Source organism: Panthera leo, chromosome E1, assembly GCF_018350215.1.
Source record: "Panthera leo isolate Ple1 chromosome E1, P.leo_Ple1_pat1.1, whole genome shotgun sequence".
Classification (NCBI taxonomy): Eukaryota; Metazoa; Chordata; class Mammalia; order Carnivora; family Felidae; genus Panthera; species Panthera leo.
In genome coordinates, this window is record NC_056692.1 from 36,399,100 (window position 1) to 36,422,848 (window position 23,749).

Below are 23,749 nucleotides of genomic sequence, written 5' to 3' on the forward strand. Positions count from 1 at the left end.
TGCGTTTGTTTGAGGATACGGTGTATATTTTGCCCGAATATCAAGTCAACAGGAGATTTTCAAGCAAGGCTTCCTGATCAACTGATGTTTTATAGCCAGAATTCAAGTACACAAATACTCAAGTTTTTGCCCTTTCCGTAGGTGTGTGATAGTTATAAAAATGTATGCACAAACTTTTGGGTAACAGATCTTCTTCTATGAACAGAATCGTAAACTCACATCATTCACAGGGGTTATACATGCCTCCACATATGCACCATTGGGTCTTCTGTGTGAACACCCAAGCACATCCGCTATTATAGTTGGGTGTATTTATTTATTACATATTCTATACACAACCTAGAGTACAGCACATTTGCACACTGGGTCCCCATAAATATCGATTTGAAATATACATACAGGATATCCACATCTATTCAAATACAAAATGCCTAAGTTTCAGCTTAGCTTATCTATTAAAACCAAACTTTTCCCCCTTTTCCCATTTATTGTTTTTCTTTTTCTTTTTTCCTCCTCTCTTGCTTTTCCTTCCCTCTGTCTAGATTTTTTTCCTGTCTCTTCTTATTGACAAGGATCTTTCCCAAAGCCGCCCCCCCACCCAAGCACAGGCACTCACCGTCTGGTCTTGGCCAGGGTCGGCCTCTGCTCTCCCCACTTCTGCCTTGCTCTTGGCTGCTCTGGGCCCCAGTGTGGCCAAGGGCTGCAGCTTTTCCCTGCCTGTCCTTCTCCGAGCCACCAGCTACTGGCCCTAGCTGTGCTCAGGCGGCAGCTCCTGTGCTGGGAATGGCCAGAGACTGGGGGGCGGGGGGCAGGCAAGGTTTTCCTTCTTTCTCTTTAGGATTAGGAGTGGCATGGGGAGCAGTTTGCTGTCTCCGGACAAAGTGACCCCCACTCAAGCAACCTCTCTACTAAGCATCTTTAGAAGCTGGGCTCCAGGGACGGCCGGCAGTCCTGTTTGCCTCCTTCCCTCACGGTGGGTACCATTGTTTGGGAGAGGAAATAAGGTTTTGAGGGCGTCCACAGACCCTCAGAGCACCCAAACAGGGGGCTCCCTCCCCACTGACCCTTTAGCCCTCTGCCTGAGCTGGAGTTGAGCTCCAGTTTGGGACAGCAGCATTTGCTAGAAAGGCTGGCTGGGGTGGGACTATCGCTTGGTGCATTTGCTTCCCCACCTGGGAGATGAGCTGGGGTGCAAGACCCAGGGTTGGGGTGCTGGTTCGTTCTCTTCCCTCCAGAGCCCTCTCTCCTGAGAAGACTGAGACCTCAAAACCTGTCATTTTGAAACTGTTCCCACACTCTGGTGTTAGGAGCAAAGGCTAAGCTCTGGTCTCAGAAAAAGAGGCCTGGGTCTCCTCCTTACCTAGCACCTAGGAGCCACAAGGGGAGACGGGCAAGTCAGAAACCTAAACCCTGTCTCCTGGGCCTCCCCACCCTTTAGGGCACAAGTCAGGAGCTCAAATGTGCTGCCTCTAACTTCTTCCCTAAAGGAAGTGTCCCTCTTGACTTCTCTCTTATTGCAAAGAAAGGCAGCAACAAAGTCTGGGCCAGGAATGGGAACCAGAGGGCTGCAGTCAGAGCCCAGCGCTTGCACGGGCCTGGGTCCTCAGAGCAGCCCAGCACTGTGACTTTTCTATAAATAAAAAAGGCCCTGCCCACACTCCACATGGCCTTTTGGGCCCTAATTTATATACTACAGAAAGTCATATACTCGGCCCTCCATGCTTCATAACACCATTATTTATGGCAGGAGAGGCGCTTTTTTTTTTTGAAGAATATATTTATTACAGGTAAAGCCAACAGCAGACTCCATACGTCTGGCAAATCAAGAACAGGTGCTTTGCCTTAACTGTGATTCATTCGCTCTGTGCCCAGCTTTCTCGCTGTTGAGTCCGGGGAGCTCCCTTGACTTTCCCAAGCGTCCAACCGCTACTTAGAAGAATTTGCATCGGATTTTTGTTTCCCCACTTGGGTCCCATGGAAAAAGCAGATCTTCACGCTGTTTGGTTCCGGATCTGCTGGGCTGTCGCCCTCGGAGAGCTGGGGTGGGGAAGGAGGGGGCCGGCTGGGCGCTGGCATTGATCTTTAAAAAATCATTTTGAAATCGCCATAATGTGAAGAAATATGGCGCTTCGCCCTCGTATTTCACACGTAATGACACGAGATGGCTTCATTTGGAAAGAAAAGCGGGCGGGAGCGTGTCTGTGTGTGTGCGGAGGTGATCTGCAGCTTTCTGCAGGCAGAGGGGTACATGGCCAAAAAGATAAAACCTCAAATCAGAATGGCCCCGCTTTCGGTAAAAGGACAGGGCTGGGGACAGCCGATCGTTTAAGGGCCCAGGGCCCGGCAATGCTGAGAAAACCCACCCCAGCCTGCTCCCAGCCCCAACCGCAGGAGAGCCCGGTCTGTCCAGGGGTTGCGTCTCCCTGTGCCTCTACACCACAAGAAGCCACTGTACCCAGGGCAGAAGCTGGAGGAGCTGCGGCCGGGAGATGAGCCAGGAAGCCAGCCGGTGGCCCCAGGGGAGAATCAGCGCAGGGCCGCGTAGCAGAGACCAATAAAACCGACTCTCTGAAAGCTCCAGCCAGAGAGTTCACAGGAGGGGAGGCGGCGGGTGGCCGGGAGACTGACCTGCAGGCCCTCGGTCTACACTGGTGCCCAATACCGGTATTTGGAAATCTATCAGGAAGGCGATGCCGGGTGAGAAGAGCCATCCGGAAGAGTCGAAAACTGGGCCCCTTCTTCACTGGCTGTAAGGGGAGATAACTGCGGGACCCCTTCCCACACCTCTGCTCTGCTGACACCTTAGGGAATTTCCCTTAACCCTTTCTCACATTCGGCTCCCGCAACGGGGCAATTTTAAGGGCCCCCGGCAGTTATCAGGGGGAGGAAAAGAGTAATGGCTATGCCCCCACCCCCCCACCCCCTACCTCCCTCTGATCGGGGCCAGAGAGAGGCCCTAGGAATTTAAAGGACCTTTGGCTAGTTGTATTAAACTCTTTCTGAGGCTCAACTTTTCAGGGCCTGGTGAATACCTCTAACCTCATGTAGGTTCTGATTTTAGGATAGCTAAATTTTAGGACCAGGTCATTGGACACTCACCCCGCTCTCCTCTGTCAGCTACCGAGGGGTCAGGAGAAGCTCCCAGGCCTGTAAACCTCCCAACATAGTCACAGAGAGCCCTCCAAAGCAGATAATGCCCTATAAAACCCCCCAACTTCTCTCCCATCCCCTTTACTTCATCTCCAGTGGATTGCTGCCGCACTGTTGTTTAATAAACATCTTGTGTCAAGGGAACAGAGGAGAGGAAACGAGGCCTGCGGGGTGGAGTGGCGTTGGGGGGTCCTGTCCCCACCCCCTCTTTAATTATGCTGTGGGCCTCTCGGTCTGCTCCCCGGGCTGGGGTTCTCTCCCTCCCTCTGCCCAGCTCTCCCTCTCTTCCTCCCGGACCCGCCTGGGGAGAGGGCTCCACAGCCTGAATCCCTCCCGAGGCAGCCCGCTGCTTTCCCTCCGCCTCTCCTCCGCCCCCGCCGCCCCATGTCGAGAACAACCCCCCTTCCTGCAAAAGGAGGGGAGGGGGGGGGAGGGAGGGCGGCCGGCAGCTCGGGCTGAGGTTACGTGGCCGCCGGAGCCCTGACGTGATAGCACATTGCATCAGCATAAAACAATCCATCCTCGATATGGAATGCGGTGCGGACGGATGACAGCGAGAGCGCAGCCCCCTCGCCCGATTGATTTATGTTGGAGCTGACGCTTTATCAGGCAGTCGGAAAAACTTTGACCAATCATTTTGCAAGGAGCGCTGAGCCGGGCTGCTCCACTGTACTTTGTTGGCTGAGAAGTTGAGCAGGGGGTGGGGGTGGGAGGGTGGGGGGCTGGGGGGGTCGCGTCCGAAAGCCCTCACACCGGTCTGGGTGCCACCTCTCCCTGCTTGGGCGCCGCCGCGCGAGCGCTTCCCTTCCCCCTGCGAGCGCCCGGATAATGTCTGAGAATGTCCATTTCTGGGACGCTTAGCAGCTATTATGTCGACTCGATCATAAGTCACGAGAGTGAGGACGCTCCTCCAGCCAAGTTTCCTTCCGGCCAGTACGCGAGCCCCCGGCAGCCGGGCCACGCGGAGCACCTGGAGTTCCCCTCGTGCAGCTTCCAGCCCAAAGCGCCGGTGTTCGGCGCCTCCTGGGCGCCGCTGAGCCCGCACGCGTCCGGAAGCCTGCCGTCCGTCTACCACCCCTACCTGCAGCCCCAGGGCGTCCCGCCGGCCGAGAGCAGGTACCTCCGCACCTGGCTGGAGCCGGCGCCGCGCGGCGAAGCTGCTCCGGGGCAGGGCCAGGCGGCGGTGAAGGCGGAGCCGCTGCTGGGCGCGCCTGGGGAGCTGCTCAAACAGGGCACGCCCGAGTACAGTTTGGAAACTTCGGCGGGCAGGGAGGCCGTCCTGTCTAATCAAAGACCCGGCTACGGGGACAATAAAATTTGCGAAGGAAGCGAGGACAAAGAGAGGCCGGATCAAAGTAAGTTATAAAAAGTGAGGAAATACCAGGCCGAAGGCCAGGCGAGGTGGGGGGAGGGGAGGGGAGAGGCAATAAACTGCGGACAATGTGGAGGGGAGACCGCGGCGGTGGCCGGAGAGAGCGAGCGGGGGAGGAGGGAAGAGGGAGGAAGGAAGGAAGGAAGGAAGGAAGCAGGCAAAGCTAGCCGGGTGCCCCCCGGAGGGGAGACTGAGGCCGCTGGCGGAGCGCCGCCCCCACCGCTGCCACGTCCTGGAGGGGACTGGGGCGCAGGCACCACCTCGCCGCCCTCTCGGCCTCCCTTCCCCCACTCCCCCGGGGCTCGGGCTCAAAGCCCGGGAGGAGGCTGTCGGCGGCCGGCCGGGAAAGGGGCCGGCGGGGCCGGGGCCCGGGCGGCAGCCGGCGAGGCCGAGAGCCCGCGCCGGCGAGGGCGGGAGCGCACGGGGCTGCCCGGGGCCGCGCGGCTGGCAGAGCTCCCCGCGCCACGCGCAGACCGTAAAAGCCGGCCAAGGGGAAGTGGGAGGGGGCTCATTAGGATTTTATTTGCGATGCAACAGCTTGGCGGAGGATTGTTCCTAGCAGGTCTCGCGCAGTAGCCGCTCAGGGTCCGCAGCCGGCACCGGGAGGGGCGGGGAAGCCCTGGACCCGGTGACTGAGCCCCCTCCCCGGATGCGCCGGCCCCTCCCCGGGAGCCTTCCCTCCGGCCGCCCCCTCCCCTCCTTGGCATCCTCGCCCGGCTTGCAGCTTCCTTTTCTGCAGCCCCCGCTGCGCTCCGCGGGGCTCCCTATAGCCCCAGCCGGAGCCGTCCGCCTCTCGGGGAGTCCGGGGATCGCTTCTGAACTTCGGGGGCCGACCGCCAGAGTGGAGAAGGAGAGATCCCGAAGGGACCCTGGGGAGAGGAAGGGTGGGGGGAAGAGAGGCTTGCGGCAAGGCGGAAAACTTTACCCTCCGATGGTAGTTACTCCTCATCTTTCCCACTGCTCCAGAAGCACCCCCGCCAGGATCCCAGGTCTGGCTAATTTCCAGGAGGTGCTGCTGGCTGGATGTGGGGTAGGGGGAGTCTCATCGTTTTCGTTTTTTAAGGTTGAGAAGAAGCAAATTGGTTGGGGGTTCTTAGCTCCGAACAATAAGCCCCAGGCTGACCGGAACAAGTCCTCACCCCTCACTCTTTTGGGGGAGCGAGGGTCAGATTTTTTTGGTCTCTGCTTGCCCTGCCAGATTTCCTGTCAACGTGGTGGCCCGCGGGCCCTTTGGGGCGCCCTTGTCTGCTGGAGGGTAGAGAGCTGCCCCCACTCCCCTGAGGTCCCTGCCAGGTCCTACCACCTCCAGCCTGCCAGGGTTAATGACAAGAACTAGCATTTGGGTAACACGGGCTCTTCCCCAAACCTCCCGACTCACACCCAAACAGACCCCCCACACCAAGCCCCCCAAACTCTGCCTGGAAAGCCCATTACTGCAAGGCGGCGGTTGGGCTGGGATCAATTATTAACAGTTTTTTTTCCCTCTTTCATATTTAATGTGGCTGTAGGTCCCATCCCAGGCAATCACATTAAAGACATAGCACTGCAAATTGGTAAGACACGGTACTTAGTGTAGGATGAGCCAGATTATTTTTTTTTAAAATATATTCAGTGCTTTTCGTTTAGGGAGGAGAATCTAGCAAAGGGTGACTGTTATTTTTAATTGGCTCTGCTTTGTTTGGCAACTTTTCTGAGTTCCAGGGTAGGGAGAGAGACAGTGAAAGGAAGACAAGCCCGTGTATATTTTTGTTTCCTCTCTCCCCCCACCCCCCGCCTCCCCTTCTTCCATTCAATTACCCCTTTCTCTGCTCGTCCTCACTACACGGAGCCAGTTGGAGTTAGGTGTGCTGTGAAGGGCCTTCTGTCACCCCCACATCATCCACGGCCCCCCACCCTGGGACCGGAGCAGTCTCGCTTCCCAATCTCCCTGAACTTGCTTTAACCAAACTGCGAGCTGAGCAGGAGCGGAAAAGGAGAGACTATTGCAACCATAAGTTATCTGCGAGCCCCTGGCGCTCCCTTGTCCACAGGCTGGAGTTGATAAATGGTTGCAATTGGGTTGCATGTGAATTGGAGTATGCTGGATGTTTGCGTCTCTAAGTGCAGACCCATGTTTGCGGGGTGTGTGTGTGGCGGGGGCGGGGGGGGGGGCGACAAGGTATCTACAGACACACAGGCCTGCTGCCATGTGGCCAAGAGATGCAAACTTGTGATGAAGGCAGGGTGTCCCTGACTGGACTTGGAGGGGCCAGGAGGTCTCTCTGGCGTGGCTGAACAGAAGCCGGCTCCCCCTGGGCCCAACCCTCCTCTTACCTCCCGGACCCAGGGCCAGGACCCTCCAGGTCAGCTACCTCTGGTTAGTCCGGTGGTGCCGGTGGGGAGGGGGGAGGGGCTTTAGCCATGCTGGGCTTTGACCTGAGTCCCAACCAGTGGCGACCCAAGTGGAGAAAGAGACTGAGCGAGAACCTGAGACAGGCAGAGCTTTGGAAGCGCTGACAAGCCTGTTTGGCCCCACTCTGTCCCAGTAACTGTCACCTGGCGGGCGATGTCGACAGCAACTCCTGGCCCATCTCTGGGACCCCTTCTGGGAACTGGAAGGCCCAGTGCCCCCCTCCGCAACGCAAGATGGGGGAGTGGAGACCAGGGGGACATCCTCTTGGAAGGAGAGCACGGGGGGCCTTTCAGCCCCCCTTCCTTTCTTTGATTCTATCGCTGCTTCTCTTTCAGCCAACCCCTCCGCCAACTGGCTGCACGCTCGCTCTTCCCGGAAAAAGCGCTGTCCCTACACCAAATACCAGACGCTGGAGCTAGAGAAGGAGTTTCTGTTCAATATGTACCTCACCAGGGACCGTAGGCACGAAGTGGCCAGACTCCTCAATCTGAGTGAGAGACAAGTCAAAATCTGGTTTCAGAACCGGCGGATGAAAATGAAGAAAATGAATAAGGAACAGGGCAAAGAGTGAAGATCCCCCGCCCCCGCCCAGCCCTCCCTGCCCCTTCCCCATCTCACGCTTATTTATAAGTGATGGCTGCAGGGCCAGCGCTGTCTGGGATGTATTCAAGTGAATGGGGAAGGGGGTCTTTCTCTTCAAAGTCCTTCTCTGCATCTCAAGCATCTTTCCTTTGCCCTTACCTGTCCTTCTCTTCTCCCTGAGCCTCAGAAGGAAGTTTTGTTGATTTAGAAGGTAGACATGTAGTTGGTTTCTAACAAAGTGATGGGCCGCAAGGAAAGAGAGCCCCTAGTCGAGCCCCTAGCAATCCCTTTAATTTTTCTGGAAGCCCCAGCCCCTCACTTCCAGCCTACCTGTCTCCACGCAGCACCCCCCCCCCCCGCCCTGTCCCTATCCTGAGTCACCCAGGGACACTCCAGCTGCATACAGCCCAACAGAAGCCCACACACTTAAAGCCTGGAGCCCACAGTGATAATGGGGAAAGCTCACAGCCAACACTCAAATGAAGTGACACCCCAAATGCAGACCATCGCACCCCAAATCTGGCAGAACAGCCCTCAGACCACCAGCAAGCCCAGATTCTACCCCTGACACAAATCCACATCCAGAAGATGTCTAGAGACGCACTCCTGAATGAGGCGTTGTAGCCCAAAGGGCTCGGCATCACGTCACTGTCTCTATGGAATCCCCAACTATACCCCATTTGGACCCAAGGGCAAATGGGGTAAACTCAGCCCCCAAGCTGCAAAGCTAGAAGGGGCGAGGAAAGACAGCAGTGGTCTTATGGAGGCATCTTAGGATTTATGAAGGTGTTTCACACGCACACGTTTTGTTGCAGGAAATGTTTAATTCCGCATGTTGTTTTCCTCTCCTTCCAACAAAAGGAGGTCAAATCGTGGGTCGTAAGCCTTGACAATGTCGTCTGTCTGTTCATCTGTGCCCCGCTTGACACAGACTAGCTTCTCTTGCTCTGCACAGGCCCTGCCTTCTTGCACATCCTCCCCAGCTCTGAAATCAACTCTGTTCGGCCAAATCCACCTTGCACCAGCGAATCAAGCCGCCCCTTGTAGAAAAGCCCCTCCACCCTCCATCCCCTGCTAGCTCAACCCTACTATAGGCAGGAAAGCCAGGTCAGGAGAGTCCTATGGAGAATTTATTGTGAATCGATTCCCCGAGAGCGCCCTTCCGGGGATAACTTGTGGACAGGGGGGAGCAGAGGCTCCGGCGGGCGCGCGGAGCCTGGCGCATGCCTCCCCATCCTGCCCACGTCTCGACCCATGCAGAGGAGCCTCGAGGCTCGCGGCTGCCCGCCCCAGTGCAGAACGAGACCTGCCCCAGCGCCGGGCTTTGCCTCCCGCGACTCGGGCCTGGACGGTGGCCTGCGCGGCTGCCTGCCGGGCGCGCGCTTCTGGGGAACGCGGTCCCGCGTGCAAAGGAAAGAGGCGAAATCGCACCTAAGCGGCAGGCCGGAAGCTAACTCTGTGCTTCCCTGCTTCCCCTCCGCCCCCCCTGCTCCCCGGAACTGTCCAGTCCCCCTTCAATTCCATGAACTGTTCTTGCTCCTGCTTCTCCCGACCCTGCAAGGGGACACTCCAGTAGAACTTCTTTGCTTTGTCGGTGGCTGTCGTGAAATTGTGCTGTGTTTCGTGATTTCTTTGGGGGTGATTGTCTCGCCTGTTTTCAGTTGTCGCTTATATGGGAGGGGGGCGTGGGTGGGAGTGGGAGGGTGAGGGACCTAGAGCTCTGATTGTTTGTTTTGGAAGAAAAAAAAAAACAAGAAAAAGAACAAAAAATATATATCACTCTAGAAAATAAATCTCTTCTTGTGTCTTATTCTGTGTTGGCTCTCCTCACCTGGCCAGAGGTAGAGGTCCTTGTTCCAAGAGGGTAGCTTGGAAAACAGACTCCTTAGCCCAAGAGGTGCCTCCTTTAGACCTTGCAGGGCAGGGCTTCCTGGTGGGGCTGAGAACTGGTCTGGACCCCAGGTCCCAAGACCTCTGCTTAAAGGGAGCAAGAGCCTTCCCACAGGAGAGCCGGGAGACCAGAGGGGGACGGAAGGAAAAGATTAGTGATTTGGAGAGGGGTCTGGGTCTGCAGGGAGCAATGAGATCTCCTCCCCCCCCCCAAGTTGCACAGGAGGCCTCCCCACCAACTACAGAGCCCCGCCACTCCTGGAAATAGTTCCTCTCTCAGCTGGCTGAGAGCATCGCCTTGCTTTGGCCACTTCAAAATACCATGCGAGTGAGGAAGGCACCAGCTTCCTGCAGCCATTCCCTGCAGTGGGGCGACTGGGTGTAGACTGGGTGTAGACGAAGGCCAGACTGTCCTCTCTTGCGATCAGGAGTGAGCCCCTTAGGGTTCTGGCCCCCACCAGGAGTGTGAGGCTCCAATTCGAGCCACAGGGCTGCAGCCTTGGTATCACGCGGGTGGAGTTTGGTAGAGGTGGCCGGATGCAACAGAAATGTCTCAGGAGAAAACCAAACCTCCCTCCCCAGTCGGACCCCAGAACTAAATTCGGTCTCCAGAGGCACCTCTCCGTCCCTAACAGACTGCGGGGTCCCCGCCAGGACCTCTTCTGAAGGCCGCTGTCCCGCGCAGCCCTGCCTCTCTCCAGCCAGGCGTTGGGATTCGGCTTCTGCCCGCCGGGCGGTGGGGAAGCGGCCGCTCGCCCCCGGAGCCTCCCGCCGGGCCCACCCCAGCGGCGCGGCAGCCCGCGGAGACCCTGCGGGTTGGGGGTGGCGGTGGGGACAAAGCGTGGCCCGAGGGAGAGGCGCCTGGAAGTGAAGAGGCCAGGCCAACCCCTCTCCAGCGAACGAAAGCACGAACTAGTCGGACAGAGAGCAAAAGGCAGGGGAAAAGCGAAGCTCCCGGGTCTGGCAGGGCCCCGGACCCGCATCCTCCAAGGAGGGTTCCATTCGGGTTATGAAATGAATCTGGCTTTAGAGCTTGTGTAGACTAGGCTCCCTCCGCATCCTGGGCTCCCCGGCGCCGCGAGCGGGCGAGCATCCGCCGGGAGGGAAGGCGAAGGCGCGGCCGGAGCGGGACGCGGAGCTGCGGGGTTGGGGGGCGAGGCCTCCCGGGGAAGCCGCCGCCGGCGTCAGGGTCCCGAGCCCGGGGGTGGCTTCTTTAAAGACAAACAAAGGCGAAGATGCGGAGGCCGGGAAGCCGGAGATGGGGAAATCTGTTGTCATAAAAGAGAGCGAGAGATTCGGAGCGGGAGACCGCGAGAGTGCGAGACAGAGAGCGGCCGGGAGAGGAATTCAATGCCGTGTGCGCAGCAATAAAAGAATATGACCGCTATAAAAGTTTATAGCGTATAAATTTCTGAAGGTTAAGAAACTAAACAGCAGCAAAGCAAACAGTGAGGGGAAACTTTCCGGAGCGCAGGGAGCCGCAGCTGGGCCTGGGCTCCGGGGGCTGGCGGCCGAATGGGTGGGCCTGGCTCCGGAGCCCCCACCCTCACCCTCCCGGAGGCTTGGGGTTTAGGGGGGAGGCCCGGGGGAGGGGGGCAAAGAGGGGGAGAAGAGGGACAGGGGAGGGAAGAACACTTTGTTGTCACAATTCAGACTCTTGTCTTTGTTCCCTATACCCCCTCCAGGATCGGGCGTCATAAATGAGAAGCCCCCTGCGCACACGCGCGCGCGCGCGCGCGCGCACACACACACACACACACACACACACACACACACACACACAAAGTCCGGCGGGGCCAGACGTCTGGGCGCGGACAGCCTCTTGATCCTTTTACAGCCCCATCCCACCCTCCCGGGCCTCCTCTCCCCCCCACAAAAAGCCCAATTGTTTCTTCCTCAGAATTTGAAACAATCGTGTTGGGTTTGAAAAGTACTCGGCTCCCCCTTTTACGGGCCATAAACGACGCACCGATTGGCGGTCTCCGCTAGAAATTAGGGGCTTGAGGTGGAGGGAGGGGGTCGGGGGTAAGTATGAGAAGAAAAAAGCTTATGGTTTCATTTTTTTTTCCTCCCTACCCCCTCTCCTTGTTTTGTTTTTTTTTTTTTTTAGCTTATCTGCACAATTTCATGAGCCGTTTCCTGATTTCCGATGCCTTGTCTCTCGCCTGCTCTCGTTTCCCTCCCCCTTTTCTGCTAATAATGAAAGTTTCTCCCGCAGGTCGCCTCGGCGGCTGCAGGCTGCTGCATCTCGGGAGAAACTGGCCGAGCCGGTGGCGGCGGCGCCTTTTCTCAGGACGGCCGCTAGATGGCACCCTTGCTCCACGCGAAAATCCCCGGTGCGGCGGCGGCTGCGGACTCTGGCGGCGGCACCGCGCACCTTGGTCGGCCCTCAATCTATGAACTGAGCGCTACCAAAAGTCATGAATAATTTGCGCGTAATAAAAATATAGGGTTCATTATGGCCGTTTCCCCCATTTTATAGATTTCAGATATAGTGTGTTTCTCCCCCCCCCTCCCCCGCCCTTCCCCTCAAATGGTCAATTTTCTGAATTTCCCCCAGGAGGAGGTCTCAGCGCTTCTCACCCAGTTTCTGTGGTCGGTAGGGGAACCAATGCCTGAAAACGGGCAGTAGCAGTAGTAACGATAATAATAATAATAATAATAATAATAATAATAATAGGGAAATGGGCAAAATAAAAGGGGAGAACTGGTTGGGAAAAATGAGATTTTCCGGGAGGGGAGCTAGAGGAATGTCTAGCCGGATGCGGGTGAGCAGGTCAGGTGAAAGGGGCGAGCGGGTAGAAGAGGGTCGGATGAAGAGGAAGCTGCCCCCAGACGGGATCAGCAGGAGAGGGAACCGGGTGAGCCAGCCCAGGGTTTGGGGGTTGCCATGTGGGGGAGAAATGGATCCTTGGCGTTGGTGGGGATTCGTCGGTGCCCAAAGCCGGCGGGGCGGCTCAGCACGGACGGACGGAGGCTTCAGAGCCTTTGTGCGCATCCGGGGCTGGGCGCGCGCCGGGGGATCCAGGCGCGGGGCAGGGGCTCCCCAGAACGGCGAGGCGCGGGAGGTCTCGTATATTTTCTCGGCTGCTCTGCGCGCCCCAAGTTGGGCAGCCCAAAAAGTGTGCGTTTTCCGGCTGGATGTGGGGGCGGGCACGGCGGCGTGAAGCAGGAGCTCGGTTCTCCGCGGTCGGTCCGTGGCTTCCAGGTGAGAGCTCCGGATCCGTGCGGCCGTGCTCCTGGCAAACCTCGGGGACAAGGGTCCTTCCGAAATTTAGCAGCTGGAGGCTTGGACTGGGGGTAATTTTCCTTCTGAGATCCACGAGCTGTCTGTCCATAACCCTTCTGATTCCAAATCTCCCATTTTCTCCTGGTTCAGCCTGATGCGTGTCCCCCAATCCGGACAAACCTGCCTGAGAAATAGACACCCCCCCCCCTCCTTAAAATTAGCCTGGCCGCGGTCTCTCTTCTCTTCCCCCAAGACCGGGTGCAGAGAGACCAGCAGAGTTTCTCAACTTGAGTTTCTCTAATAAATCTGCGCTCCGTTGGGTGTTTATAAATTATCTCCTCGCTCTTTCTTGTTTTTTCTTATAATAGAAACATTTTCCTTCCATCAGGAATTTCTGGCACCGTGTAGGGATGATTTAGAACAAGTCATTGAATTTCTACCTCACCGGTGAGTCCTCAAATCATGACCATAAAATCCCCCGCACTTGATAAAAATGTTCTCTTCGGCAACAACTTAACTCTGCCTTCTGCTGCCTCACCGCCCCCTCAGCCTTGCACTGAAAATCCAAGACCCTGGTTCTCTCCCCTCCTTTTCTCCTTTCTCTCTCTCCCTTTCAGCCCCTCTCCCATTCTCCTGATTCACTTTTAAAGGACCAAGGGGCCCTACTGGTAGTTTCCCCTTGGCAAAAGCTGATGGTTTCATTTTTGCAAAGGTTAGGGTAAATGGGATCCCCCAAAAGCACCCTTCCCAAAGCAAAGCACTCTGGTGAATAAACAATGGCTCGACTGTGTTTGTAAAGCCTCTAACCTTTGTTGTTAGAATTTTTCTTTCTGTCTGTCTCTCCCTCCCTTCTTCCTTTCCTTTCCTTGGCCAGTGAGCTGATTCAGGAGGCCGTTGGTTGGGACCCTGGGACTGGGGCCTTCTAAAACCAGGCCACCATCCCCAGCAGGCCAGTAGGCTGGGAAAGGCTAAGGCAGGAGAGAGTGGCACCCACTCAGCTCGGCCCTGTATGCTGTGCCTCTGGAGCCCCAGGTCCTCAGGTCTGTGGAGAGAGTTGGGTTTAACTACTACAGGCTCCCCCAGGGGAAAGGAGAGAAAATGGGGAGCTCTGTGGCCTTGCTGCATCCAAATCCCCTCTATCCCAAGGTCGGTTTAGGCAGTGACCATGGCTCAAAGGATGCTGAAAGCCGCAAGGTGCTCCTGCCCCACACGTACAGTCTTAAAGCCCCTACCTAGAGCAGAGGAGAGGACAGCACAGGAACGGGACATCAAGACCAAGCACGTGGGCCTTGGTGGGCGCCCAGCAGTGGCCGCCGAGGCCCTTCCCTCCCTTTGATGTGCTGATGGGCGTGGTGATGCCCGCTCACCCTAGGGTGCTGCAGAAGGTGCCTGGGAAGGCTAGGAGCCAACTGAGCTTCGTTAGTTAAGGTCCCAAGGCCTGGGTGCAGGAGTGGGACAGCCCAACCTGGTGTCATCCTGCTAGTAACACCAGGCCCCTCTCCCATCACACAAAGATGGTCCCCCAGGGCACTGACTCGAGTCATTGCCCCCCTCCCCATCCCAGCACTGCTCTCCAGGTCAAGAGGGTTGTGCAGAACTGCAGAACTGGCCTTTGCAGGGCGAACTTTGCTTTCTGCTTCACCAGTGCCCATTAACCAGAAAGTTTCTTTCCCCCCTCCTGGTCCCTTCTCATGTCTTCCGGGACCCCTGCTCTAAAGAAAATCCTTGCTTGTTTGTTTAATGAGGGAAAGTTGGTGAGTGGCCTGGATGGGGCAGAGAGGAGGTGGTGTGGAGGGGGGGGGCTCCAGAAAGGGGATGGGGGCAGGTGCTGGCCACAGCTGAAGGAGGCGAAAATCTCGGAAAAGTCACCGTTTGCGCCGAAAAAAAAACCCATAATCGTTCTCATTTCGGCTTCGTCACCCCCACCGCGCTGCAGTCGGGCGGTGGGGCGATCGAAGCTGCAGTTTTATAGCTGTAGAGGAAAGAACTCGTAAAATGCTAACAGCTTTTATGCGCTGCGGCATAAACAACAACAGACTCCGGCTTTATTGCGTTTTATAGTTTGTTAAAGAGTTTACAGCCGTTTTTTGGGGGCCGGTTACCCAGCCAATTCCCTCCACACGATAGTTAAACCTTTATCAATAATAAGGAAATTGATCATTAAAGCCTTAAATATGACTACCTCGTTTGTTTGAAAATATGTTTAGGAGAGGAAGCTGTATGATTTGATAACTTGTATTAAAATACCAATTACATTTATAGGACCTTTTAAAACTCGGCGCAATTAAACCGTGTTCTTTTACATTTTTCCGAAGCGACCCTGACATTTAAAAAGACTCCAACTGCCTCGTTAAAATCGCGAAATTAACAGCGTGCCTCCGCCTGGCGCGCTGTGTATGTGTGTGTGCGCGTTTTTTTCCGTGACTCCCCCACATCAGTCTTTGGGGGTGGTCTGCGAAGGTATTTGATTTGTTGTGAGGCGAGAGATATCTCATTAATGTAGGTAGTTAAACAGATTTAATCCGTATTCATTCTCTCTCTCACCCCCTCTCCCTCTCCCCCTCTCTCCCCCTCTCCCCCTCGCTCTCCCTGGGTGTTTTTTTTTTTTCCCCCTCCTTTTTTTTTTTTTTTTTCCGCGCCCTCCTCACTCCCTGGCGCTCTCTCGCTCTAGCTCTCTCTCGCGCTCGCTCTCTCTCGCTCGCACCCTCGCTCTGCGTTCTGTCCGGGAGGAGTACGGAGAAGCCAATAGGATGCGGGGTCTCTAATGGATGCAAATGATCATGAAAAGACAGTGCAAAATATGAAACAACTCATTTGCAGGGAAGTAAATCACCGAAAACTGTTTATGAACTGGCATCCCTTCTTCGAAATGTAAAGCGAGGACCTCTTTAAGTGGCGGTATATTTTTGTTTGGGGGGTGGGGGGTGGGGGGAGGGCGAGCGAGCCGCGGCTGCCATGCAAGCTTAGACTTTTGGAGGCTTCGCTGTCCTTTTCTATTCCTGGAAATCACAAAAAGTGTGGCGGCTTCGAGATCTTCTTCGCCTTTTCTTTCTTTTCTTTTTTCCCCCTCCTCCCTTTCCCTCTCCTTTCCTGGCGAGGGTGACTAGGAGCCGGCGAATCCGCGTTTTTTTTCTCTCTCTCTCCCTCCCTTTCCCCCTCCCCACCCCCTCCCCAACAGCCCCCAACTACAGCCGCCGCCGCCGCCGCCGCCTCAAAATTCAATAAAATGAGCTCTTATTTCGTCAACTCACTGTTCTCCAAATACAAAACCGGGGAGTCCCTGCGCCCCAATTATTATGACTGCGGCTTCGCCCAGGACCTGGGCGGCCGACCCACCGTGGTGTACGGTCCCAGCAGCGGGGGCAGCTTCCAGCACCCGTCGCAAATCCAGGAGTTCTACCACGGGCCGTCGTCGCTGTCCACCGCTCCCTACCAGCAGAACCCGTGCGCCGTGGCGTGCCACGGGGACCCGGGCAACTTCTACGGCTACGACCCGCTGCAGCGACAGAGCCTGTTCGGTGCGCAGGATCCAGACCTGGTGCAGTACGCCGACTGCAAGCTCGCCGCCGCCAGCGGCCTGGGCGAGGAGGCCGAGGGTTCAGAGCAGAGCCCGTCGCCCACACAGCTCTTCCCCTGGATGCGCCCGCAAGGTGAGCTCGCGGCGGGGACGGCCGGGGCGGAAGGGAGACCGGAGGGCCCGACGCCGGGCAGGGGGCCGGGAAGGCCGGGAGCATTTCCTGAAGCTCCTGGAAGACGTGCCTGCTGCGTTCCGATCGCCTCCCGTTTCTTTCCTCCTCCCTTCCTCCCTTCCTTCTTTCCTTCCTTCTTTCCTTCCTCCTTTCCTTCCTCCCTCCTTTGCTCCCTCCCTCTCTCCCTCCCTCCCTTCCTTCCTTCCTCCCTCCCTTGCTTCCTTCCTTTCTTTTTTGTTTCCCTTGAAAGGGGGTCGCTAAGCGACATTTCCTGAATCCATAAACCCCTCACCCTGCCTTACTTTTCTTCTTCTCATCCTTTTTTTCCCCTTTTAGTGTTTTATGGGGGTAGTGGAGAGAGGGTGGTGGGAGTGGGGGCGCTCAACTTTTGCACTTCTCAATTGCTTTATAGTTTAATTACCCTGAAGAAACTTTTCTTCTGGGGCAGAGGCTCTGGGGGCTTTTCAAGGTGGGTCCATTCGTCCCCATCCTGGCTTTTTAAATTCTTATATCCTCCTCCCCACCCCCACCCCCCCTTCACATCCTTCCTTCTAAAGTTTATGGCACTTTTAATAGATTTGAACCACCCCTACCCAACTCTGGTGCTCGTTACCAGGGGAGGGGGCTCCCCCTTTCTGGCTCCCTTAGATTCAGTGGTGTCTGACCCCCCTCACACACACCCCCCTCGCTCCTCTGACCGCGGCCTCCCAGCGCCCCCGCCCCTGCGCGGGGTAGAAGGTCCCTTGCCCTTATTATACTGGTCTCCTAGGCTGGTTCACGAATCTTCCAACCTTCTCCATCTCTGCCCCCTCCCCCATCCTCCCCTCCCCCCTGTCTCGCCCTTTCCCCCATTCCCAGCAGCCGCCGGACGCAGGCGAGGCCGACAGACCTACAGCCGCTACCAGACCCTGGAGCTGGAGAAGGAGTTCCTATTTAATCCCTATCTGACTCGCAAGCGGCGGATCGAGGTATCGCATGCGCTGGGACTGACAGAGAGACAGGTCAAAATCTGGTTCCAGAACCGGAGGATGAAGTGGAAAAAAGAGAACAACAAAGACAAGTTCCCCAGCAGCAAATGCGAGCAGGAGGAGCTGGAGAAACAGAAGCTGGAGCGGGCCCCGGAGGCGGCGGACGAGGGCGACGCGCAGAAGGGCGACAAGAAGTAGGCTCCAGCTGGGACTGCCAGGGCCGCGGCTGCCCTCCGTCCGCGGGTCCCCCGACCACGCCGCCGTCGCCCGCCCCCGCTCGAGAGAGCTCTGGCCCCGCGAGCGGGGCCGGGAGCCTGGCCTCCCGCCGCAGCGTCCCCCGCCGCGCCAGTCCCCGCTAGTGGTAGTATCTCGTAATAGCTTCTGTGTGTGAGCTACCGTGGATCTCCTTCCCTTCTCTTGGGGGCCGGGGAGGGAAAAGAAAAGGATTTTAGGCAAGGACTCCCTCGCCCTGCGAGGGTGAGCGGCTGCGGCCTGGCTGAGCCCCCCACGCCCCCGCCCCGTGTAAAAAGCCTCCTTGTGCAATGGTCTTTTTTCCTTTGAACGTGCTTCTTTGTAATGACCGAGGTACCGATTTCTGCTAAGTTCTCCCAACAACATGAAACTGCCTATTCACGCCGTAATTCTTTCTGTCTCCCTCCCCTTCTCTCTTCTCTCTCTCTCTCTCTCTCTCTCTCTCTCTCGTCCTCATTTCCCCCTCCCAACCCCTCTCTCCCCGCTGCCCTCCCTAGCTCGCTGGCTTTCTCTCTTGCTTCTCTCTTTTCCTCCCAACACCCCCGCCCCCTTTGGTTTGGCAATTTCGTCTTAAGTGTTTCTCAAAAGAGGTTACTTTAGTTAGCATGCGCGCTGTGGGCAATTGTTAAAAGTGTTCTTAGGTTTACTGTGAAGAGAATGTATCCTGTATCCGTGAATTGCTTTATTGGGGGGTGGGAGGGCTAATTATATATTTTGTTGTTCCTCTATACTTTGTTCTGTTGTCTGCGCCTGAAAAGGGCGGAAGAGTTACAATAAAGTTTACAAGCGAGAACCCGAGACTGGCCCGGCCCGCGCTCCTCATTTGCCCCCGGCGCCTTGCAGAGCTGGGGGGGAGCCGGTCACCGGGCTCCTGCGCCCTCCAGGCCGGGCAGCCCAGAGGAGGGGGCGGGGGCTGGAGGCAGGTGGTACGAGTCCCTTGGCCCAGGGGCGCAGGGGGTGAGGGAGGCGGCTGCGCCTGATTGGAGGAGAGAGGAACGGGGGAGGGGAGCCCAGAGAAACCCCCTCCCTTCGTGTTCTGAGGCTGTCTGCCCGAGACCCAGGCGCCCAGGCCAAGCTGGAGAGATGCGCCCGGTTGGTGGCTCTATCCCTCGCCACCTCCCCTTTTGTTTCTGTGGGCCCTCTCCTGTCTCCTGTGTGTGCATGGAGGGGGGGGGGGTGGCTGGTAAAAGTGGAGCGCAGGGCCGTTGAACAAGCTTATATATTTATTCCCCCCCCCACACACTGGGTTTTGGGGGGGGAGGAGGAGGAGAGGGGAGATGCTCTTCCCCACCTCTCCCTCTCCAAGAGTTGGCCACCTTCGCCCAGCTCCGAGGTCGTGGCTCGCCGCCTTCCTTCCTTCGCTGCCTCTGCTTCTCCGGCAGCCACGCTCGACTGAGGCATCCGCCTCCCGGAACCAGGAGAGCAGCATACCCAGGCCGCCCTCCTCCCTTCCTTTCTCTTCCCACCCACCCCACCCCCTTCCTTTTTTATTTTCAAACCTTTTTTTTTTTTTTTTTTAAGCCAACAGAAACCGCAGTATCCAACGCCTGTGGGCTGGATTCCGAGCCTGTAGGAGCACCCACGAAGCCTCACTCCATCCCTGCCCGTATGTCCGGGGGCACCCAGAGAGAGCCAGGAAGCCAGGCTCACCTCCGCTCCTCACCTCGGGAAAACAGGACCAAGTTTCCCCAAAGGCCCAGCCAGGCTGAATTGGCCCAGATTAATAAAGACCTGCCCTGCCCCCACCCACCCACCCACCCACCCAGTTGCGGGCAGTCCCTGCATTTGTTTCTCGCTGGGTAACCGGCTGGGGAGGTGGGTGTATGGGGGGGTGACAACACGGATCGCTCGGAGGTTATTTATTTTCCCTTCTACTCAATCCCTTCCTCCCCAAATCTCGCCTGCAAGCTGCCTCCAGCCCAAGGGGGTCGGCAGCGGCCCTTGAGCCCCCAGCCCCAATCCACAGAGCTTGGCTTTCCCATTCATTATTGATCATATTTTATAAATCCAACGCCACACAATTTTTTCCACATTACCGGGAGCCGTGGGGAGGCCGCCCGGCCATTGGCGGAGGGCACGTCACGTGGGCGGGGTCACGTGGTCCGGAGAGGAAAAAGGGGGTCCTTTTTGGTGTAAATCTGGACTCTAATTCTGTAATATATCAAGGAATCTCGTAAAACCGACACTAAAACGTCCCTGCCTACAAATCATCCGGCCAAATTATGAGTTCATTGTATTATGCGAATGCTTTATTTTCTAAATATCCAGCCGCAAGTTCGGTTTTCGCTACCGGAGCCTTCCCTGAACAAACTTCTTGCGCGTTTGCTTCCAACCCCCAGCGCCCGGGCTATGGAGCGGGTTCGGGCGCTTCCTTCGCCGCCTCGATGCAGGGCTTGTACCCCGGCGGGGGGGGCATGGCGGGCCAGAGTGCAGCCGGCGTCTACGCGGCCGGCTACGGGCTCGAGCCGAGTTCCTTCAACATGCACTGCGCGCCCTTTGAGCAGAACCTCTCCGGGGTGTGTCCCGGCGACTCCGCCAAGGCGGCGGGCGCCAAGGAGCAGAGGGACTCGGACTTGGCGGCCGAGAGTAACTTCCGGATCTACCCCTGGATGCGAAGCTCAGGTAACGCCGCGCACCGAGCCATCCCGAGCCGCAGTGGCCTGGGCACATTCCCCGGAAGGCGCCCCCTTCCTGGCCGAGTGCCCCTTTCCGCGTCCAGAATGCTCCGGTAGGAGGTCGGCCGTGGGGGACGCGGCAGCCCCTCGGCCGCAGCCCGGCGCGCCGCCCCCACCCCCATTTTTTGATCGGTGCTCTCAGGCTCGTTCTGCTCCCTTGGCGGATCTCTCTCCGCCGACGCCGTGGCGCTCCGAGCCCCCGCCCGCCCCCCACCTTTCCTCCCGGCCTTTTAGCTTTAAATATTTATCAGCCGCGCCGGCACGGGCTGGAGACGAGGCCGTTTGTCTTGTGGAGGAAGGCTGGGGTTTGCAGAGAATAGCCATTAGGGTCTCCCCCCTCCCTTCTCCCTTCCCCCGCCGGGGATCTCAGCTCTGGGTGTGTCCCCCAGCCCCAGCTTGGAGGTCTGGGGGAGGGGGCCGCAGCGCTCAGCAATTCTCCCCTCCCCCTTCCTTCCCAGCCAACCCCGCTCCCCCATTATTCCCTTCTGGACAATTAGAGGTGGGCTCTAGAGGCTTGGCGGGAGGAGGGGGTATGAGAAGAGATGAAGATCCAGCCAGGGACACAGAGCCAGAGAGGCAGGTGGAGACAGGGGGGCTGAGATCAAGAGAGACGAGGCTCCTGACCCCCCAGTGAACTTGGGAAGGGGGAAGCAGAGCTAGAGAAAGGGTGAGCAGCCTCATAGGAGTACAGCTGGCTTCCTCAGGTGCCCCCTCCTAGGGTTCCTAAGTGCCTCTGGAGAAGTGGCCAGCAAGTTTGCAGGTATCATTCCAGAAGGGTGAATGTCCTCTTAGGAGAGGGTCTCTATGGAGCCAAATCAGAAGTTAGAGAGTGCAGGCCACTGAAGAGGCTACTGCAGGAGCCCCAAGAGAGTAGAGTCTCCTGACTAGCCCGAACCAGACATCTTTCTTAATGCTTTCCTGGTCTCAGGGCCCAACCCCAAGGTTCAGAAGACCCAAGACTTGTGGTCAGAGGCTCCTAATCCAGCCAGAAGCAGCCCAGCTCCTACACCATCAGTATTGGCGGTCACTGTCCCCATTACCTGCTCCATAATTCAACTGCCTTTCCAGTTGATTTATCAAAGCCCAAATTTTTCTGCTCGTAAACATTTCACGTTGGCTTTTATCTGACTTGAAATTAGGGCCCCTAGTCCCTCCTCCCACGTCTACTTCCCAGGAGGGCTGGCATCGGCACCGCCCCCAGTGCAGCCTCCCCCAAGGCTCCTCAGGGTTTTGGCCTAACCTGGAAAGCTCTCCCTCTGGCCTTCAGCCCCCACCACCCTGATACTCCACGTTCCGCCCCAAACCAGGCTGCTGTCTGCCCTGTGCCTTCCTTCCTGGAGGCCCAAATATTGATTTGGAGAACTGGGTCGTCTGGGCAGGTGGGCAGGCAGGACAGCCTGGCCCTGTCTGAACCTCAGCCACTCACTGGAAAATGGTCATCAGAGGGCAACTGCTCTCAGGCCAACTCTGAGCTCCAAGGAAATCTGCAAATTCTCACCTCCGCCTCATACCACAACAGGCTGTGTGTGTGTGTGTGTGTGTGTGTGTGTGTGTGTATGAGAGAGGGGGGGGGGGAGACTAGGTCTATAAGGCTCCTTTGTTTCCTTTTCTTTTTGGGAAAAGCACTCAGGTCAGGCCTAGAGCCCCACTCCAGGGTCACTTCTATGGTTTCCATTGCCCCATTGCCCTAAAGACATCAGAGTCAGTATCCAAAAAGGAAAGCTTGGGGCCCTTGGTCCCAGGGGCGATGGGAGGATTAACCTTCCTTCATCCCACAAGAGCCAGCAGGCTAAATCTTTCATCCAGAAGCCTGAGGCTGGAGGACTTTCTGGGTGGAAAGTGGGGATGTTTGCCTCAGGAGGCCTGTAGAAAAGCCTGCACACACTGGGGGTATGGAAAGTAAGAATCTGGCTTAGTGGAGAAATGGGCTCTCCCAACCACTTCTCGTGGCTTCTCCTACATGCACTGACTATTCTCCTTTAAATATTATGTGCAGGGACTGACCGAAAGCGAGGGCGCCAGACCTACACCCGCTACCAGACCCTGGAACTGGAGAAGGAGTTTCACTACAATCGCTACCTGACCCGCCGGAGGCGCATCGAGATCGCGCACGCGCTCTGCCTCACCGAAAGACAGATCAAGATCTGGTTCCAGAACCGGCGCATGAAATGGAAAAAGGAGAACAAGACGGCGGGTCCTGGGGCCACAGGCCAGGACAAGGCCGAGGTGGAGGAGGACGAGGAAGAGTGAGAGCCGGAGAAAGGGCAGAGGAAGAGAGCTGAGACAGGGAGAGAGGTGAAGCCCAGCTCTGAGAACTGATCCAGGAAACTCAAATTAAATCGGGAGGGGGAAAACTATTTAAATAGTGGAAAGCAGTTGAAAAGTTTTTAAGGAGAGAAGGTGAAATTTTGGTTTCTTAACACTGAAAAAAAAATACTACCTATAGAAACGTCCGTCGGGTTTGTTTTGTACGATATGAGGACATCATCTACCTGTTCTGTAGCTTTCTGGGATTTGCCGCCCCTTTTCTATGTCGCTATTGTAAGGTCTTTGTAAAATCTTGCTGTTTTGTAAACCCCTTTCTTTGACGCTGTCTTTGTGGTCTGTGGGTCTGGACTTACAGTGTGTGGTTTCCGTCCTCCTGAGCCCCCCTGACTTCCCAGTAGCGGCACTGAAGGGGCCTTAGGGAGCCCCATGGACCCACCGACTAGCTCAAGTGTCCCCTCTGTGCACCTGGCCTGCCCGATGCTCCTTGTTCCCATGAGCCCCCGTGATCCTCTTTACGTTGTATGTGTACCTGAAGGATGGAGAAATAAAACACAATTTAAAAATGAACAGATGCCTTATTTTCTGTGTTTCCCTAGAACCAGGGGTGGGGGACAGAGAGGGTCAGGGTTATGCATCCCAGAGCCTCTTGGCTTCAACTTCTGCTGCTAGTCGTTTCTTTCTGTGCTTGGGGTCGGCTCTCTTTCCTCCTCCTTGCTCTGGGGGCTACTAGCCAGCGAACCCTGAGATCACACACACGTCCCCTTTACACACTCTGACATACACAAATGCACGGATGACACACATTCACAGGCTCACATCACACATACAGAAATATATACATCGCCACACACAGTCGCCAATAAACACCCCTACTCGTACGTTCCTAAATAAACATACAGGCATCCACACACCCCAACTCGACCCGGGGAACGCACGCATTCACGTTCACACACACTCACGAGTAAACACACATTCACACTCACTCACAGAAACATTTATGCATGCCAACGTACATTCACACGCTGGCTTATAAACACAGATTCACATTCGCCCCCCAAGGAAGCACATCCACGAGCCCGCACGCCCAGTCGCGCACGTTCGCAAAACAAAACGCCCACAGTTACGCGAACTCTTCCTCGTCCAGGCCTTCAGACCAGGCTGGGGCCCAAACGCAGAGCTGAAATCCAAAGTGTTAGGCCCCATAGGAAGGAAGAGTGGAAGGAAAGGGAAGGTGACCCCCCCAGATCCCCTCCCGCTTCCTGGGCGGCGTTGAGCAGAAGCC

At 56.7% G+C, this 23,749-nt stretch overlaps 3 protein-coding genes across 3 annotated transcripts; all 3 read left to right on the plus strand.

The window, feature by feature from the left end:
• The first annotated feature begins 3,988 nt into the window (after positions 1–3,988).
• HOXB9 (homeobox B9) lies at positions 3,989–7,491 on the plus strand. Its single transcript, XM_042915647.1, has 2 exons — positions 3,989–4,505; positions 7,250–7,491. Exons 1-2 carry the CDS (start codon positions 3,989–3,991, stop codon positions 7,483–7,485), a joined length of 753 nt encoding a protein of 250 aa, XP_042771581.1. The 3' UTR covers positions 7,486–7,491.
• An 8,350-nt stretch (positions 7,492–15,841) lies between these two features.
• On the plus strand, positions 15,842–17,470 carry HOXB8 (homeobox B8). The gene is made up of 2 exons (XM_042915499.1): positions 15,842–16,265; positions 17,163–17,470. Exons 1-2 carry the CDS (start codon positions 15,842–15,844, stop codon positions 17,468–17,470), a joined length of 732 nt encoding a protein of 243 aa, XP_042771433.1.
• A 2,176-nt stretch (positions 17,471–19,646) lies between these two features.
• HOXB7 (homeobox B7) lies at positions 19,647–23,034 on the plus strand. Its single transcript, XM_042915098.1, has 2 exons — positions 19,647–20,146; positions 22,196–23,034. Exons 1-2 carry the CDS (start codon positions 19,747–19,749, stop codon positions 22,447–22,449), a joined length of 654 nt encoding a protein of 217 aa, XP_042771032.1. The 5' UTR covers positions 19,647–19,746; the 3' UTR covers positions 22,450–23,034.
• Positions 23,035–23,749: the final 715 nt, after the last annotated feature.

What these genes read in the sequence shown, in the direction of transcription:
- HOXB9 (XM_042915647.1), top strand. Translation starts at nt 3,989, where the DNA reads ATGTCCATTTCTGGGACGCTTAGCAGCTATTATGTCGACTCGATCATA. An exon ending in CAAAGAGAGGCCGGATCAAA is followed by an intron (nt 4,506 to 7,249) that starts GTAAGTTATAAA and finishes CTTCTCTTTCAG; the next exon opens with CCAACCCCTCCGCCAACTGG.
- HOXB8 (XM_042915499.1), top strand. Translation starts at nt 15,842, where the DNA reads ATGAGCTCTTATTTCGTCAACTCACTGTTCTCCAAATACAAAACCGGG. An exon ending in CCCCTGGATGCGCCCGCAAG is followed by an intron (nt 16,266 to 17,162) that starts GTGAGCTCGCGG and finishes CCCCATTCCCAG; the next exon opens with CAGCCGCCGGACGCAGGCGA.
- HOXB7 (XM_042915098.1), top strand. Translation starts at nt 19,747, where the DNA reads ATGAGTTCATTGTATTATGCGAATGCTTTATTTTCTAAATATCCAGCC. An exon ending in CCCCTGGATGCGAAGCTCAG is followed by an intron (nt 20,147 to 22,195) that starts GTAACGCCGCGC and finishes TATTATGTGCAG; the next exon opens with GGACTGACCGAAAGCGAGGG.